This window comes from Cuculus canorus, chromosome 20, assembly GCF_017976375.1.
Source record: "Cuculus canorus isolate bCucCan1 chromosome 20, bCucCan1.pri, whole genome shotgun sequence".
NCBI lineage: Eukaryota > Metazoa > Chordata > Aves > Cuculiformes > Cuculidae > Cuculus > Cuculus canorus.
The window spans coordinates 2,278,127-2,298,301 of NC_071420.1; the positions used below are offsets into that span (position 1 = coordinate 2,278,127).

The 20,175-nt window shown below is 39.1% G+C and overlaps 1 protein-coding gene across 10 annotated transcripts in view; it reads left to right on the top strand.

Moving 5' to 3' along the window:
- Positions 1-20,175, top strand: part of BCAS3 (BCAS3 microtubule associated cell migration factor) — a 349,601-nt gene that overhangs the window by 67,196 nt on the left and 262,230 nt on the right. For all 10 annotated transcript variants that reach the window (XR_008453135.1, XM_054085103.1, XM_054085105.1 and 7 more), the window contains exon 13: positions 7,486-7,579. Coding sequence is in view for 9 of the 10 variants with exons in the window: in XM_054085103.1 (XP_053941078.1) it covers positions 7,486-7,579 (94 nt within the window). In the remaining variant the exon portion in view is untranslated. The remainder of the gene's footprint in view (positions 1-7,485; positions 7,580-20,175) is intronic.

A 20,175-nucleotide genomic window follows, 5' to 3' on the forward strand; every position in this document is an offset into this window, starting at 1 on the left:
TAATTAATTATGAGTACACTTTGTACATGGTCTAAATAGAGACTGTCATTCAACGCTGCCCCACTAAAGAACCTGCTAATGCAAGGAGTGTCGTGTGTGCTCGCAATCCCCGCTGAGTTCTTGTCCATCCCTCCGGCTGTATTTCCTTTGCCAGGTGGAGATGTAAGTTTTCGTGCCTCGCTGGAACGTGGTAGATTCTGATTTTGGCAGTTGGGTGGATTGACTTGTCCCAAGGAGCCTGGCAGGGATCCTGTGCTCCTCGCGTGCTGGCAGAAGCAGGCAAGCCTGCAAGAAACGATGTGCTGGTTTAGATGGCACGTGTTTGTACTCGCTGGGTAGCCAGGGTTAGCTTTTGTAGCATAATTGAGTGAAGCTTCAGTTCAGCAAAGCGTTTTAGCAAGTCTGACCTTTAAACAATGTGAGTAATCTCACTGAACTAGATCTGGTTGCTCATATACTTCAATATAAACTCGCAGTTGAGCATCGTGCCGCTTTGAAATGCGTACGGCTCGTCGAGCCACACGGGTTCTTCAGTATTGTGTTAATTTCTCAAATGATTTCACTCTTCTGTGCCAAATCGGTTTGCTGATCACGGTCATCCACGCTACGATATTCTGGACGTGTTGGTTGAAATAGGGGTGTGATTGAGCAGATGGATGGTTGTGGAGTGCAGCCTCACCTGTGCTTCAGGGGAAGCAATTGCTGTGGAGCAGTTCAGCCGGTGCCGCGCGTGGTTTAATCTCTCTTCATGCTGTGTGGCAGTGATTTTTCTAAAGTTATTGGTTTATCATCCCAATTCGCAGATTCCAGGTGGGAAATAAGAGATCTGGGTGGGTACAAAGAGAGACTTGGTGGTCTTCCTGCTTCCTTGAGCGATGAAGATGCCTGTTCTGGTGTATTTAATTTCTGCTGGATGGCTTTGCCCATGACAAGCATCAGTCTTCCTGAACTGACTGCGAAACCACAAGAATCAGTAATGCCTACCGAGGGTTTTCTGGACTGAATTAACAGTTTGAAAGCCTGGCATCCCTTTCATCAGGGATTTGTTGAGCAATGTGTAAATATATTTGTGTGTGCGTGCGTGGTTTCCAGAGGTTGTCAGCATAATTGTAATTGAGGGGAATTCCAGAAGCAGAAAGAAGTTATTTTCTTATTAGAGGACTCCAGATGTAAAAGGAATACCTCATCTCCTTCAGGTCAATGAAGATTTCTATCTACTTGCACAGCCTAACTAAGAATTTGGGTGTTGTAATGAAATAAAACAATTCCCAAGTAATAAAATATATCTTTAATATAAAATATAGTAAAAAAGGAAATCTATTTTAGAAACAGAAAGAATATAGAATAAGATGACAGTAAATCTAAGGCAAGCAAACGCGTCCCTTTGAGGCATAATCGCTTTTTTCAGTGGGGCAGCAGCTTTTATGTTTATATATATAAGTATAAAGGCTTGATATGTATCTATATATCTATAACTTCTTATATATATATATATATATAGGCTTGCAAAGTAATAATGTGTGTGCTTGTCCGTTTGCTTTGAGCACAAAACAGGTTCTAAAGATGGATTGAGCCGCTCTGTGCGTGAGTAGTTATTTGCCAGTAGGATGATTAAGGAACACATTTTGGACATAAGCCAGAAGGACTAACTGCAGCTTTAAGTTTTCACTGACTTTTTTATTATATCTGCCATTTCAAAGATCTCCAATGGAAAGACCATGAGATGGATCTCAGTGCATTTTGTAAGTTGTGCTGTACTACCACGGCAGAGGTTGAATTGCTGGCTTACTACTGAAAAATACACAACTGGAGACCAAAGAAATCTTCTAATGTAATCTGCAGGATTAAATCTGTAGGGAAATATATTTAATAAACCTCATCAATGTAGCTATTGTAATAAAATCTCATACCCAGCAGTTGTTTATAGGATAGCTCCTACTCTCAAAATTTGTGGTACTTTAAGCAAATTTGAGTTATGAAGTAATTAAATAAACACAAAGGAATGCAGAATTATTGAAGTTGGCTGTCATTATATATTTGTAAAAGGAGTAAAAATAATTATCGAGATGCCCAAGTAACTTTGTGGTAAACCAAAATACGTTAACAAGATTGTGTGCTTGTTTAAACTCCCTTCTAATGAAGTGTTAGCAAGCTTTTCTGTAAGATGTAATGACTATTTATTTGAATCTGTTAATTAGTTGAAATGGATTAAACTAAAGCTGTACAGATGTAGTCTTTTTCAGTAATTGGAATTAAATGTGTAAGACTTTAGTGGCTTGAGTTTTAAAGAAAAATTATTTTCTTTCGACCTTTGTTTCTGCATTCTTAATTAATTCATCAACTGGGCCACCCACATGTAGTCTGCAATAATGACCTTTCTCAAAAGTCGCCAGTTTTGTGACTGAATGTAAATCTGTTAAACATCTAACATTTAGTTGACAGAGAAGTATGTGGTCATTTAAAAATACAAAACTTGATTCTTAATGCTTTCGATAGAGCCATGTGATTGATGAGAGATCGTCGTGTTGCTTTCACAGCTCATCCAAAACACATGAAAATATTTCAGGAAATATTTTAGAAATAACTTATGAAAATAAGATAACGTGTTGATTTTTTTTTCTGTTTTAAAATGCGATCGGTGCTTTTTTCCTGTTCCCTATTAACTTTTTATTGCATTAAAGAGGAATTTTCAGAAAAAACTGCAGACTGTTGCAGTTTCAAAAGCTCATTTTCATTTGGAAAGGAGTTGATAACAATTGAACCAAACTAAGATGTTTATCGGTAGCAAGAACTGTTGTGAAACTTTGGTCTAAAGCAAAAAAGAATCTAAAAGAATGAAGCGTATTCAATGATAAAACTTTATCCCCCTGGTCATTAACACCAGCGCTTGTATTTATAAGAACAGCTTTCACAAAGGCTGATTTGATTTCTAATGCTCATATATTTGGCATCAATTTTTTTCAATTTTTATATCTACGTGTATTACAGAAGAGTTCTTTTAATACATAAATATAAAAAGAGCAACAGGATTCCCTCAGAGCATAATACTGTCTGCCTTACTTTTATTAAAGGAGATCTGTTTTTTGTCAAGAAGACATTTTTGTCTCAGATAAATGGTTCAGGCTGAGCGCAAGGCTGTTTTGAGTTTATGCTGGATTCTATTAAAAGGAGTGCAGTAGTTAATGCCACAGATTTATCACTTTTAGCCCTTTTCCACTGATGTTTGACCTTAGCTATAAGTTGGGGGAGGCAGACTGGGGGGGTCGGTATGGAGGGGGTTGGGGTTTGTCTTAGGAACTGAAGCAAACGCTGCCCTAACTTCAGCGATTTAAATCAGTGAAGGTCTTAAGAAGTATCCAAGCAAAGATCTCTTTATTGTATAATATTCATATTTATAAATATTGCCAAGCCTATTTGTTTTTATGATGATGGGATTATTCTTTCTTAATTTTATTAAGAATAGGACCTGCTTGATTAGATTTGTGTCCATTTTTATTTGTGTTACTTTCATGTTTTATTTGAAAACATGTCTCCACTGGGATAAGTGGTGTAATTTGCCCTTAAAGATTAAAATAATTGAAGTCATAATTACTAGTGGCTTCTGTTCAGCAGTATGGAAAATACAATGAATGAAGAAAAATATGGCATAGGAGAAAAAAGCTTTGGCTTCGGCTATCTCTTGCCCTCAAAGCAAACACTATTTTTTGATAGCAAATGTAATAATCCCCTGGGTGTTTTGTCTGTTTCTCTTTTCGAGTAAGATAAAGAGGACTTGATTCATCTTCGATCAACTGCAGTGTTCTGTTGAACTTTAACGGGGCCGACTTGAGAGCGCTACGGCGTCAGCGCCGCACGTCCAGCTCTGGACGCTCTTGGCTGGGCAGCTTTTGGAAAATCATCTTGCAGTTCTCTTGATAAGATCCAATTTGGGCCTCGGAAATAGGCTGAGCGCGGATTTACAAGGACATCTTGGCAGAAGAGCCTCAGTGCTTGTTTGTTTTAGGTTGTTTTTCTTAAAATGGTGTTTCTCTGAATGCGGGGAACTCTGCGGGGAAGGTAGAGGAGCATCCTTATGAGCCTCAGACTGTGCAATTGGAAGCGTAACGCTAAGATTTATGAACCTTTTTGAATGAGAGACTTTGTAACGTCTTTAACTCTTAATAGTGGAGTGGTTAGAGGCCACTACCTTGGAGAAGGAATCCTGTTTGGGATGCAAAAAATTGCAGCCTCAGGATTCCTGTGGGCTTTGTCTGCCCAGCACGTCAAGAAACTGAATGAGCTGCTTCCTTCGAGCTTTTTGACAGCCCTCGCATGCGTTATTAGGCAATTTGTTTTGACTTCCAAGAAAAAATTCCAACTCTGCTCTTTTCAGGGTTAAGAAACCATAAACTGGACAAAAAGAACCAGTTGTATGATGTCAGCCTTGATTTAATGTGCCGTTTATTAGCCTGCGGACATTGTTCTCTCCAGCATCTTTGCAGGGAGCGTTTCCGCTTCAGCCTCTGCAAGAAGTGGCTTCTAAAATTTGTGAAGCCTGCATAGAGTCATAGGATCGCCAGGTTGGAAAAGACCTCTTGGATCATGGAGTCCAACCATTCCTATCTGCCTCTAAACCATGTCCCTGAGCACCTCATCTGCCCATCTTTTCAACCCCTCCGGGGATGGGGACTCCATCCCCTCCTCTGCCAGAGTTCGGTGACCCTTTCTGTGAAAAGTTTTTTCCTGATGTCCAGTCTGACCCTCCCCTGGTGCAGCTTGAGGCCATTCCCCCTTGTCCTGTCCCTGTCTCTTGGGAGAAGAGCCCAGCACCCACCGAGGTGCTTTTGTAGGGTGTTTTTACTTTATTTTTTCAGTTTTATTTTTTCTTCCACTTGTTGTGGAAAAACCCAGGAGACAAACATATTTCAGTTCGAGACTAAAAGCTCTGCATGAGCCATACTGAGTGACCGGTGAGGGTTTTAAGGATCCACAAGCTCACAGTGGATTGTATGTGATGCAGATAAGGACTTCTTCCGTGGATTTCTGTCACAAACAATGGAGTTGCATAACAGGCAAAACCAGGACTGGTTTGCTATCGCTGAAAATAGCTTTTACAGTGAAAAGTGAAGACTTCTAAAAACTCCTTTCAGATTGAACTCCTTTTAGATTTTAAGGAGTGTATGAAAAAAGAAACATTTTAAAACAGGGTTAGCATAAAATACAAATGGTACATTTGGGCTTTATTGTAGTCTCAAACTGGTGTGTCTGAGGTGTTTCATGGTTTTTAATGTTGTGGAAGTTTTGCTTTGCTTTGTATTTCCAGAGGAAAAGTATTTAAAGATCGTCTTACCATCCAGAGTGTTTCTTGCCTGTTGAATAGGGAGTTTGTTGCAGGGATGGTAACAGTGGTGTATTTATTATTAATTAAAAAGAAAAAGGCCATGCTGAATTAATCCAGATTACAGTCTGTAGAAGATGCGTGTGAAATATGCTATATCTGTGCTTTTAGCAGTGATTTAGATGCTGCTGAGACAGACACATTTCTAGATTAGATATTTTTGTCTAACAGACTAGATTCAATAAAGGCCTTCTGTTTATTTTGTAAAGTTACTTTATCATTATTACATATCTTTAATTATAGCAAAATGTTTGGCATAAGACCAACTTACCTAAAAGTGGAAGCTGTGAAAAGATGATGTGTAGGAATTATTTAGGCAGTTTATGTAGGCTGAGAAAAGAACACTGTTTCTTTGAAAAGCTCTTAGGAAGATCTCCAGACCCTTTGGTTAGTGGTTCTGGAATAAGCACGAAATGCTGACAACGGAAAGCAAAACCATAATTGTGCTTATGTGACAGTGCCAAGTAATTTGAACATTTCAAGTAAGTCAGGCACAGGCCCCTTCATCCATATTACGTGACTTCTTTAAACATTTAAAGATGATTTCTCTTTTTGAAGCATAAAAATATCTTCAAATTATTCCGATATCTGTTAGGAATAGGAAGTATTAAAAACCTTTCAGATTATTTTGGAGGCAGCAGACAAATTATGCTGAACTTGAAATGGGAAATTTTGCACTATCTTGTTAAGAAGGTGGTTTTTGCTTCCCACAGAAATCCTTTTATTGAGTCCTTTTCTGACAGATCTTTCTCATTGTTTTGCTTAATTTAGTCTTTAGCGTGATGTAACCAAGGAATAAAATACTTATGCACCTCTTGCCTATGTTTTTCCACATATATTTTGATTTTCTTCTGTAAATCTACGAATATCTTTCCCTTTTCATACAATTGGACGTCGGTGGTACGGTGTCCTTTTGGAGGTCCTCTTGGATGTCTTCACAGTCAGCTTTAGTTTTAACTGGCCCGAGTAGTTTTGTCAACTTCAAGTAGCTACTTGTGTAAAAATCAGAAGCTCATCCTTCGTCCCTTTCTCCAGAAGTTGTTGTGGATCACAGATCTCAGTTCAGCTATTTTCTTTTTCCCTCTGCTGTGAAAACTCTCTCCTACCTTTTAATCCCTTTATTGTTCACTGTAATACTCTTATTCAGTGGCATTTTCAAGATGGAGAAAACTCTTGTTAGCTGCGTATTTTACAATGCAGTTGCTTTCATACAGACTCCCAGTCCTTAACATTTCTTGCGTCATTTGGATATCCAGATCCCTCAAATCCATCACTTATTAGCAGGATGGAAGCTGTGGTGTTCCTGCCTCTGTAACTGGTGGAAATCAAAGCCACTTTGACTGGGTTTTTGGTCCGTTTTTCTACTCGTTTGCCATGTGTGCTTTAAATACTCACAAAGAAAATACTGATATATGTAATGGCTACATATTCCCTATTCTTTGAAGAAGTCTGTGCCACCTCTTGTTTTTCTTTCTGTTATGTGATTTTTGTTACTGCTGACAGAAAATCTTTTGTTATTTGCAGTTAAAGAGCTGTGCGCACTCTTGGGTGTGATTCCACCGATCCTCCTTACCTTAGTCCAGCTGGACACTGCTGAGGGTCTGGTGGAACGAGAGCTCCCATCCACAGGAAAGCTGAACGAGCAGGAGAGCTGTCAGAAATTTATGAGTAATAGGCCCTCTCGATTACGGACACACAGAGAGGTCACAACCCTTATTTCCACCAACGGCAGTGAAAACCTTCAACGTACCTTCCTGGTGCACTGCATACAGACGTCTTTGTGATAAGGTTCTATGTAGGCTTTAATACTTCCTGTGGCAAAAGCAACATTTTTCCGTTTTGCTTTATTTGAATAGTATAAATAAATAGGGGCTTCAGCTGCAGAGTGCATAATCCTTTCTAGTTCATAGTAGGTTATTTGAGCACATCTTGTGTTTCTCTGTCTGTAAAGATTGCAGGAGATTGTTTGGGTTTAGTTCACACGAAGTTAAATTTCTAATTCTTACTGCTCTGTGTGTCTTAAAAACCAATTCCTATATCAGTAAGCTGTTTCTCTCGGGTGTATTTTTATTTCCTAACCTCCCTGCTTCTCTATTAATATTCTGCAGGTTCTTGTCAGTGAGGACTCGGATAGTGATGGAATTGTGGCCCACTTCCCTGCACATGAAAAGCCAATTTGCTGCATGGCTTTTAATCCTAGTGGTAAGTTATTTTACTGTTTTAATGTGATAGTTGTAAATAAGGTGAAGACAGTAAAATATCATAGGTATGTGTTCCATATCTTTGGAGGAAGTGCAAATACCGTTGTGATATGTGCAAATATCTACTCACTGCTACAGGACTTTCGACCTGTGCTGAGCATTGAATGTGTCATGCAATGGTTAATTTGTCTTTTCTGGAAATGTCGAACTTGAGCAACTGCTATACTATGGTATATGTGAGCAGATTCAGGCTACCACTTCAGATGTAGCCAAAGGACTGAGGAATTTTCTGTTGGATATCCTGCCAGCCCCAGGTATCCAGATGTTCTCGTCTGCAGGTATCCAGAGGATCAGCACATGTATTAAATAGTTTTCCTTCGTAAATATGAAAACAATATGAATTTTTTCACTGGCACTGTTTTTTAAAGTAAGTTATGCTGTCGGTATGTGTTTTGCTGATGAAGAGTTTGGCATTCTACCCTCTCTCCTGAATGAAATCAACTGTAATCTGAAAATACTTTTAAGAAACTCCTCAAAAATATCTATTCCTCTTCTTCCTCCTTATGAACAGTGAACGTGGGTAGCAGACATAACTACGAATCTTATCTGTTAATACATCTTAGTAATTTGACAATTAACACGTGTACCGTTCTATCTATAGACAGTAAAAAAACAGGAGTTTGTTGACTGCAGTAGTGGTCAGTGACACGGCCAGCGAGGCAACAGCTTCCACTCCACTAAATGAACGGTTTCTAAAACATAGAAAATTAAGATCTTGAGGGTGAAGCCACATTTCAAAGAATAAAACTAAATGTCTGTCATTTGTTTTCACTTTTACTGACCAGTTGGTCTTATTCTGACATCCCATCTGTTATGTCAGAACTCTTTAAGAGTGGTGTGCAGTTTGCAGTATTTTCACTGTGAGTGTTTGACATAAGAAATGTATTCTCATCTGGCTGAAATTTCTTCTCGTAGTTAAGATTCCAGAATAATAATAATTTTCCTCCGTGTTTTGGTAGAAAGATAATACCTGGGATTGAGCAATGCTAATTAAGTGAAATAAATACAGCTGCTTCAAACAGAATGCTTTATAGATATTACGTAAATGCCTTCTTAAGACACTTTTTATGATTGTGTATATTTAAAGGAAACAATGTTTATGCAAAAGCGTATTAACTCTTTTTTTAATATATTTGTATATTATATGATTACCTGTATTATAATCAAGATCTTTTGGTAGCTCAGGTACTAAAATGACAGTCCTTTGTATATCCTTTGTTCTCAGATTGTTACCCGAGATCGAATGTGCAGTAAGACGCTTAATGGCAAACGCTTTTTCTAACTGGTGTTATCTTTGACTGATTGCAGATTGTTTATATTATAAGATATTTGCAGGAGAGATGATTCGCAGCAAGGTAATGAATTGTATCCCATGCTCTAGGTACAGCAATATCAAACCAGTTGAAAGCTATTACCTCAGGTGCTTTAGTATGAAAGCAGCACTTAACACAGGATTCTGTATTCTTTATTTAACATCAAGGCAGAATTTTGTTTGAAGCCAGTGTTGTAAGTAACATCATCTTAATTCATTTTATAGTGGTATGTTGCCAATCAAGCTGAGCTCATTATAAAGCAGAACAGAACAAGAGGTGGCTTTTGATGCTGGCTTCATTTATCAGCTGGTTGTAGTGAAAAACCACTTTTACTCATCATTTCAAGCAGTGCCTGTGATGCTGCACTGCAATAGCAACTGCAAACTTTCGCTCTGCAGGCAAATAGGGAACATGAACTTTACATCCCCTATGGCTGGTGGAATAGCTTAATGTCACTATGGCTCATCCCAAGGGCCCATGCGCATTGCAGATATTCGGTTTGTAAAAATCTAATGGATTGGATATGGAAAAAAGTGTCATGAACTCACCACTGACAGTGGATATGGAAGATGGATATATGTCGTTTTTCTGTAGTAAACCAATGGAACAGTGCCACAGCCACTTTAAGCTGTATTTTAAAGCTATCAGTTGTGAGTAAGATACATTCGTTGAGTTTCTGCTCTTTATGTTTTCATACTGAACAGGGACCTTGCTAGGAATAAGGTAATTGTGTTGAAACGGCAGGATAGAATTCAAGGGAATTGTGAGAATAGCTCCTGCGAAGGGGTAATATATTACTCCATTGTATGATTATCAGGAAACAATCCACTGGGAAGGAAGGAGTTGCGCTATTGCCAGTACATGGCAGTCATATTTTTCCCTAATCTTTCTTTTGGAAACGAATTAAAAATCCTTTACAGCACTTGGAGTGTCCAGGATATGTGAAGTTATTGTGGGCCTGATTTACAAGCCTGCTGCAAACAACAGGACTCTTGCTGGTGGGGACAGTGTCATTTTGTTGGTTTTTTGTGTGTGTTTTGCTTTGGTTTTGAGGCTTTGGGGGCTGTTTCTTTCCTTTCAGCAAGGTAAATAATCCACGTGGAGTTCCGAGCTGGCTTAATTGGCAGTGAGAGTTTGCTGTACTTGCAGCCTTTTGCATTAGTTGCGTTACAATGCAAAATCATGAAAGGATGAGCAGAGGTGCTTCTGCGTAGCATTTCGTTGGGCAATATAGACATTTCTATAGTGACTTTTGCTGGTGTTAGATCTACCTCATGTTTCAATTCAGGGCAAATCTGTAGAATTCTTTCCTGTTTCTGAGACATTCGAAGAAAGAAGAAACTTGGCACACAACTTTCTTCGTGTTACGTCTATGACCACTCTGAAAATCTGGTTGAATAATAAAATGACAAATTTGAAATCTCATTTCTGACTATATTTAGGGGGCACCTATAGGTTTAGGTTTTTTTAATGCTACCTAGCATGCCCCTGTATACCTCTTCCAGGCCCTTCTGTAAATAGAAGCTTGCTTCTGAGTCAGTTAATTTTAGGGACACTGTAAAAATCTCAATCTGAGATACATAACAAATCATCTTTAATATTAGAAAATATTACTACAGCTGAAAATTTGTGGCCAGGCACTTCATCCACCAAATCCTTTAGTCCTATGGAGTTTCTAAAAGCTGAGTCCTTGCCTACATTGTTGTTGCTGCTTTGCTTACTGTTTGTCATTTTAATAGGTGAGCGACGTAGCAGTTCAATAGAAGTGAAAAAGAACTGGTCCTCCTTTGCAGATTCCTGATTGACTCTTTGGGAAACTAGTGGTAAAACTAAGAAATGTGATGTGAGCCTCTTTAATCCCCTCTCTTTGCCAGCGGTGTTGTCAGCGTGGGGGACTGTTTCTTCTGGCTGGTGGGCACACTTCCTATGTAATATTCCTGTTCTGGTTTGGGAAGTGGGCTTAAATCCGATTCCAAATTTTAACTTCAGGTGACTTGGCACTGTTACTTGTTTTCTCTTTTCTTTAACTGCTAGAACATGAGTATTTGATTTATTTTTTCTTGCACAGAAATAGGTAGTTTTTCTATGCACTTTTATTATATGTCAAAATCATGATTTATTTATATAATGCCATATATGCCAGTGGTTGCTTTTGTGAATTAAATGAGATAAGATCCCTTCTCTGAAGCACTCGTGTTTTGATTTTTTTGGACATGCATCCAATATTGAATAAATTAGATAAATGTTATAGTAATAATTTAGCATTGCCAAGTGCTGTGGAAGAGATGCTGTGTATTAACAGGATAAAGGGATCTCATTTTGCAGTATATTCACTTCAGTATCGCATACACGTGGTATTTATTTCTTTTTTTTACCACAACCCCTTCCCATGAAGTGAGGCTCGCACCACAGTTTGTGGCAGGGGTACTTGCATGTAAGGAAGGAGCTGCGGGGCCCCGGCGCAGGTGATGACCAGAAAGGGGCTCCTGCCAGCAGAATAATTGATGCAGCTTGGAAATAGCCAACAAGCCTCTGAATTTTGCAGGAACTGTGGCTGATAGACCTTAGGCTGAGTGCCAGAGGTACACGGGGTCTTTTGCATGGCAATCCCTCGATGGGTTTTGATTATAGCACTGTTTCGGAGTCGATTGGGAGAATAATAACGTTTCTTCAACCTCACTGAGAAGGATCCGCATCGGAGACGAAAGCCCCATCTCTTAGGCGCAGTGAAACCATTGCGAGGGAAATGAGCTGTGTTTGGAGAATATTCAGTTGATCTCTGACCGCCCGTCTGATGGTCTGTGCGGAGCAGCTGCTGCCGGCAGCGCTGAGAGCACCAGGTCCACTCTTCCGTTCCTGAACAAAGGAAGGCGGCTGCTAACTTTTAGGAAGGCTTTAAGCCTTTTATTAAAACTTTTCAAGATGAGGATAAATAATACAAGGAAATGAAGTAATACTAATAGACTGGAGACTTCATTAACGTCCCTCTGGCATGTATATTGATGTAGTGGAAACAAAAGCCTTACGCTTACCAAGAGACTCTACTATTAAATGAAAGTCACATTAAGCTTTTGTGTGGATCCTTTTACTTAGTGTTAACATTGGCTTAATTTATTTGAGCTTGAACCTTCAGTTTTGGATGAAACGAAGGGTGACTTACTGTGAACAGTGTCCAGACAAAAATTTAGTGCCATTTTCTAATCCACATCAGATGAATTTTTCAGACTGCATCTGTGTAGATACGCTCCCAAACCTACACATCGTATTCTTCCTGATGACATTTTTTTTCCTGAAGAAAGTCTTAATGCTTTTGGATTGGCTCCAGGGACAAAGCCTGTCTTTGTAGGATTATAGTCAACACCCCTTGGCCACACAAAAATAATCTAGTATGTTGTTGGCTACACTGAGTTGCAGGTAATGTAACCTGCACGATTGCCATTTCTTGGTGAATAATTGTGCTCTGTTTACATGGCAGCATAGCCTTCCACAGTTTCTTGGAATGGTGATTTGGCTTTTTCCATGCTATAAATGTAAGATATTTAGAAATGTCAGTTATGTCAACCAGTAACAACTGTACAGCCAGTAACACTTTGCTGTTACATGATGTAAACCAGCAGTATTGACACTAAGGCCTGTATTCATTATGGTTTAATTTTTATCATGATTTAAATGTAGCCAGGATAAAAAAAATTGCTAAATATTTTCTTGCTTATAAAGATGTTTTTCTGTCAATGCAACGTTATGCAAGAATTTATCCTTAAGAGGCTTTAAACTTTGATAGGTATATAATATTTATCTATTATATTTATCCATTTCCATTTATGTATATTTATTTTTATATATATATATTAAAAAAAAACCCAAACAGGTATAAATCATTTACAGAATGTCATAGGCATTATAATATTGCAGAAGAATCCCATCTGCTGCATCATGTAAATTGACAGGGGCTTATTATGTAATCTCTGGATGAAGGTGCTCTGGACTCGGTTTTGGAAGTTCACGAAAGAAAGGGATACACCATAGGGGGTAACTTGAATTAAGAACTTTACAGAAAAGCTTCCAAGCTTTTAACTTGTTGATGCTAGTCTGCCAGGAATCGTAAGTGGATGCAGGGTCTGAAATGAGGAGAGGAATGGGGAGAGAGAAGGGAAGGGATTAAATGGTACCAATTAGAATCAGTTGCTCAGTGGTAAACTGGATTAGTCTAAACTAGAGAGTGTCTAGACTGGAGACTGAAGGAACCACACAAACATCCTCATTTTTCATTTTGTTGTATTAGACGCTGTGATTTAGAAAGGAGGAAAAAACCTCACCAATTCTGATGTCAGCCGTAGTCCATTAAAACTAATTCACTTTGTTCCCTCTCCCACCGTAGACACAGAGATGATTGCAGTCGCTGTTGTTAAAGGCAATAAATACACTGGGCTGCACAGACCTCTGGAATGATCTGTTATGGAAATTTCTGTGTATGGCTTCATTCAAATGGTTTCTTGCTATTCCTTTGAATATTGGTCCAAAGTATTCGCTGTTTTACTTTCATGTAAGGTCTCGGGACTTGAGCAAAGTTGTGGATGCAGATATCCTGAGCTGAGGTGGTGCTAGGAATTAAGACTTCGGTGTGATGTGGGCGGTGCTAAATCTGCTTCCTATTTTTTGGGTTTATTTTTTTTTGGAAAGACATTGCAATATAAAGCTCTAGGGGTACTTATTGTTTGAAAGTTGGGTTTCCACATGATTAAAATAAATGGTTATTGATTTTTTATTTTTTAATGACAATATATGCCCCCCCCACGTAAAGGAAAAAAAGTGTTTAGTTTTGTAGGGCTCTGAGATGGTATTTCCTATCTTTGCGTGTACCCAAACCTGAAATCTCGGAAGAGGAGGATCATTACATATTTGAAAAATGTACCAGTTTTTTTGCGAAATAAAATTATCTGTTTTTTCCTCCATAGCCAGGGATTATATTCCATCATAAACTGGAAATTCTGGTTTTCTTTTTGTCCTAATTTTTAAGCATCCGATTCTTTATTTGTATCTACAGTTTTAAAAGCATGCTGCCTCGTTTTCTCTTTTCTAAATACATTTCTTTCAAGTATGTTCAGGTTCCTGATTATTACCTAATTAGGATTTGTATTAGTATTCCGGAAAAGTATTTCCATTGATTGTTTAAAGACACTTCAAAAAAACTACTTTTGATTTTATAAATGAGTAAGTTTTGGGAAATCCATCGAATAGCATAAGCTTTCTGTTTCACTCTATCGAGTTCCTTCGCGTGAGTTTTGTAGTGCATAGTTCCTCAAGCATTAATCATCTGCTCCCTGCATGTATCTAAATGGGTCCTGGACTGACACACGTACAAACATGTATTATACATCCACAAAAAAAGTCCTGTTCTCTTGTGTGTGAGGAAGATTATGGAAAAATTATGCAAATGCTCTCTGCTGCTGGTATGTGCTCTAACGAGAAACTCCCAGCAAAGAGTTAGCCATAGTCTGCAGACCGCAGCTCCACGGAAAAGTTAAAAATACAGGAAAATTTACATGACGGAGTAACGCTGCAAAATGAACTCAAAAGAAAATACTGCTTGGTTGAGTGGCTGGCATGCCCGCTGTGGTGGAGGGCTGCTATTCATAGAAGAGAAATTAAAGGATGCAGTTAAACGCAGTTGTGAACCGTCCAGTCCAACAGCTGCATTTAGTTTGTTTTTCAATTTCTCTTTGCCTTTCTTGTTTATTAGCTGTGACTCTGAGGTCAGAATTAAAACAAATATTTTAATGGCAGCATTTATGATGTTGGCAGAGCGCGCTACGGCGTAGTCCTGGGAGCTGGACACGACTCGATACGGGTGGTGCGAGGTAGTCCCTTCGGGCTTGAAACGGAGGCACCGGCGGGGAGGCTTTGCCACGGGCACTGTCTGTAAATCACGCAACTGATAAGCATCCGGGAATCTGCCTTTTAGTTCTTTCAGCAAGCTGGATATGCCACAAGGAGCTTAGTTTTTGGAGGCCAGGAGGGAGGATCCTTTTATAGATTTTAACACGGTAAAAACTAATAGAGTTCTTCTCTCCGTTTTGACAGAGCGAAGGTATAAAGGCCTTTACGAACTGTGATAATTAAAACCAACTTGTGTGTAAATTATACGCATCTATTCATTAGGTAGAAATTGTTATATGTGCTTTTAAGAGTGATCTTAAAGCCTATCGGTCTGTAGTTCTATTTCAGTACATTTTCTTTACTTCACCACGTTTAAAAGAAAATTATAGACATTTTATTTGTGCTAAAGCTGAATATTAGTTGCTAAATACATTGTTGTCCACACTTAACGCAAGTTCTGTGCAGCCACAGATAATACAAGAAAAATAGAATCCATAAAGAAGGGAACAAGATGAGTGTTTCAGAAATCAGTTCCGGACAGGTAGGTTTTTACCTTACGTTTACCATTTCTATTAGCCAAATTTCATGATAAACTCTAAGCTTCCCCTCCACCCTGTAGGAAAACAGAAAATGTTATTGACATGCCAACCTTAATTAAGTTCTATAAACAGTGAAACTAAAAGTCTCACTTTTTTATTCTAACTTTTTGTTTAAATGTGGAATGTCTGTATTATTAATATATAGACATTTCTCACGAGTGTTTCAAGGAAGGTAAAAAGTAAATTGTTTGGGGTTTGAGAGCTAGCTGGCTTACGTGTTTAATACAGATTGCACACTGATAGAAGTGGAATTTCTTTCCACCTTCCTCCTAATACCGAGATTTTAAATGATGCTGAGCTGTTAAATGTGACAGAAAACAGTTGGTTCAGCCTTTGAATCTTGACCAGCTGCTCATCTTGCTATAGCAAATGTTATCAACAGGCTTGGAAATACCCTCCCCCCATTTTTTAATTCTGTCTTACCTTTATTTTATTTTTGTGAAAATATTTTGCCTACAGTAGTATCTGTTGTCTACAAAACGTGGCTCTTGTGGGTCAGAATTTTTGAGATTAGCTGAAAAAGGAACTTTTTTCTCAGTGTTTGTAGTCAGTGTTGCAGCTGACACATGGATTCTGTTTATTTGGTATGGTTTAAGGCCATAAAACTGGGATTTTCTAGGATTTATAGAAATATGAAGCACAAAGAGTAATATTCTTTTTTAGGTTAACTTGAGTTATTGATTGGGCTGGATTTGACACAACAAATAAATGTGCATTTTCCCCAAAGGCTGCCTTTTCCTAGAGATACCAGACCAGAAAAGGAAGTTGAATTGTGTATGAAGGCGGAACTAATAAACCACAGTTTTTGCTTTCTGTGTTTGAGATTTTGATTCCAATGAAAACAGTGAAGATATTAATACAATCAAGTTTTAAAAATGAAAATAATGTATTTTGTGATTGTAATCTAAGGAAGTGCTGTCCAGTCACTGAAGCCTCGGTGTTCTCCAGCACTGACGTTCTTACCTGATGAATGCGTGACCAAACATTTGCTGGTTTCTTTTATTTTCATTTCTAGAAGAATATTTCATAATTAATGGTAGATATTCCAATTAAAACCAGAATTTACTGTATGTCAGAATTATTGATCATCCTACAGGTTAATAGTGGGTTTTTTGGCAAGCTTTCGTATGAGACGTAGATGATAGCTGTGGTTTATAGGTTAAATTTTAGGTGGTTGGTGACAGTTCTAATGAACGCTTTAAAGTCATATTCATTTTATTGTCTCTAACATGATTTCATTCTGTGCAATTCGCTGGTTAATGGATAGTCTGTTCATTTGTCTAGTGCATGGGTCAATAAGTTTTCTCCTCTCCCTGTAGAGGATGGGCCAGATCCTCTCTTGCTTGCAGAGGAAGGTATGTTTTATATCCTTTGCTCTCCCCATCGTACACATTATGGGCTCAGGGATTTAACAGCAGCCCCAGAGCTGAAAGGTGCTGCAGGAATTCAGGCAGCAGCGTGTGCTGTGGTGCTGTGTGTGGCTGTGTCTCTGTGCTGCCTTCCCCCCAGGCTGCACCAGCTTGGGGTTTTTTGCTCTCCTTTTATTAGCTGAACTGGCTTCATAAGGCAGAAGGGAAGTTACAGCTTGTATTTCGCGCCGAGCTGCGCCGCGGCGTAAGCCGCAGAAGGAGAATTTCATGTGAAAATGCCATGTGTTGCTTGTTGCAGTTAATGCATCTGTTTCAGTGGCATCGGCTGTCTCCGTCAGGGTTGTGGTGAAGTAAGGCAAGAAGAGAACGTGCTTTATAAAACTGCAAAATCTCCACGCTCTCTCGCTGCTGGATTCGTGCAGCAGTGCCGTCAGTGGGTGTCAGGGTGACTAACCTTGGTGTCTGAAGTCAAATCCCCCGCCTCCGGTTGAACTCTGGGTAGCGTTTGTCCAGGCAGCACACGGTGTTTCTGCCAGGTTCCCAAGACAATTTACTTCTCAGCCCTTATAGAAATTTTAGATGGTAAAGTACTTTTCCTAAAAGTGGCGCCATTCCGTATGAACGTTTAGAGGGATGCCAGCTGTCCAGGGTGGCACCGAATTGCACAGCTATATTTCCTTTGCTTTTAGGTACTCTGCTGTGCCATTGAATTGGGATAGTCTTACACAAGGAAAGAACAACTTCTGCCTTATCCTGAGAAATAGAGCCAGGCCGTTCTTTGCTGGAGATGAACTGGATAATTCAGACCTCCACAGGACTAACGTATTTGTTGGGTGGTTTTAATCTCCACACAGAAGGGTAGTTTGCAAGCTTCATACTGGGTACTATAATGCTTTTTGGTCACAAGGTCTTAAGGATGCATTTGTGTGAATAAGTGGAATGTGAAAACAGATATACATGTTATTTTCACAGTTTATAGGTAGAGTAAAGCGTAGGGGAATGAGCTCTAGATTTGAGATACGCCTGCTAATTCTAAGAGTCTTGATGTTCAAATATCAAGTTTGATTTTAGAGGATGCTAGGACACCTATTGCTGTTTTGTCCATCTGCAGTGTGGAGTGCGGTGCTCCTCCGCCTCTCTGATTCCACTTGCTCGAGAAGCCTCAGGTTACACAGACTCGTGTAATTTTGAAAGTTAGGCTGAGCTACTGAGAGAGGCAGAATGAGAGATTGTACTTAGGTCCTATTTCTTCTTTCACCTCCAGTAGCTGGTGAGATCTGAACTGGGTACAGTCTCCTGTTCTCAGTATGGGATTTCTAACGTCCATCCTGCCAGGGTTTTCAGAGGAGGTTGTCCAGGCACTACGGGCGCTGTGATTAGAGCCGGCTGCTGTTGGGATGCGTGTGCCATCTCCTTTCTCTCGTTGGGTGCATTTTGCACAACCTTTGACATGAATTCCTTCCAAAAGTCATAGTTGCACAGTAACTGCGCTGGGACAAGCCAGTGACGTATTACACAGCTGCAGGACTGCCCAGTGTTAGATTTTTACTTCTGTTGTTGATGTGGGACTGGGCAATCTGGACTTCAGCTCTAGTGTTAGACACTGCTGATGAGCAGCAGAGATTTCATTTCGTTGCTTTTATTCCTCGTTACCGGTAGCATATGCATAAATGTATCTATTGCTCGTATTTGTCTCGGGAATCTGGATAAGAATAGAAGCTTGCACATCAACTTGAAGTTTGCTCAATTTTTAATCATTCATTACTGTCACTGTAAGGTTTATGCCTGGTTTCTCTGTTAGGCTGGAGGGAAAAGGCTTCATTGCCAAGAACTATAGCTACAAAAAATCCGGTAGGTGGCTGTGGGTAGCCAGGAAAGCTGAGAATTAGCCTGTATTTGATTTTTTTTAGAGGTTGTGCTTCAGTTGCCAATTTGTTAAGGCAAGTAACTGGACTTACAGCCTCTGAAAAGGGTATTTTGTTACAAAAGCTTAGTGGTGGTCTTCTCTTGGGACAGCGTTTTTCAATAAAAGCTTTTCTCTACAGGTCTTAAATGTATTCATGGAAGTGTTCGCCGGCTACAGGACTCTGTCATGACTTCTTACCATTTTAGGAGGAGCAAAAGTTGCAATATTTTTCAGTACAAGCCCTTAAAACCAAACTAGAAATACGGTAATTAAGGAAAACATCACTGTAGCTGTAGCTACCTTCAATTCGGCAGCAACACCAACAGCTAAATTGTGCTGGCGTGGGGGATGTACATTCTAATATACATAAGTAAAGTGTATTACATACATATGTCGAGTAGAAAAGTGTAAATTCATACAGCTGCGTTGAAAGTTCATAATAGAATGCATTCCTGGAGCGAGAGAGTTTCTGTGTAAGATGGGAAAGGTACAGGATGTAAGACTTGATCCTTATGGAGTTAAGGGCAAGGTTGGTAGGATAAATTCCAAAGAAATAGTTTTAGGGAGGAAGAAAGGTGTTCTCAGAGAACAAGAAGTTGGAGTCTTTTCAAGCTGTGGTAGCTGACTGCATGAATAGTGGCATAATTCCAGCAGTGCAAGGGAAGGGGGGTAGAAAAGAGGTTTGCAAACAGTATAGAAAACAAAGAGCAGAAATCAAAGCTATGGGTACAATTTCAAACCAGTTTATTAGAAGAGGACAGGTTACAAAGAAGGGTGTGTTGAGAATGAACTGTACGAACTTCCAACTTATAACATTAGGGGCTGAAAGCTAATTTTAGGAAAACCGAAGGATTGAGAAGCTGTTACTCCCTCAAGGTCATGCGGTAACTCAGTGCCAGAGAATAATATTACACTGATTCTTAATCCAGTGCTGCAACCAATAAATGACATGTCAAATTCAGTTCATTTTTGTACTTTGATTTCTGTTGTGATTTAATTATGGTAATTTTAATGTCAAAGAGAGGAACTTTTCAAATATGACACTGATTAGTAAATAGCTAAAAAGTGCTGCTGTTTTATAAATATCTGGGTTTTTTTCTTTCAAATGTGGTAAATAAATGATCTGCTTTCTAGAAGTGTTTCTCCTGCCACCTTAGCAGCTGAGAGCTGTGAAGTGCAACACATCTAAAATTTTAAATAATTACGCTTCCTTGGCTACAAAAGAGCTTTTCCATCCATTAATGACGAGAAAATTAATGTTGGACTAGCAGTAAAACAGATTAAACTGTATACTCCTTTGGATGCTTGACTGCACCTTTAACGGACCTGAAATTCCTCTGATTATTTAAATGTTCTATATTGAAATGTGATGGTGGCCTTGAGTTAATAGTTAAAGAGGTTTAAATTGGAATGTCTCTGCAGAAGTTTTTCCCATTGATCAGAGCAAGTGGGCAGAAAAATACCTTATTTAG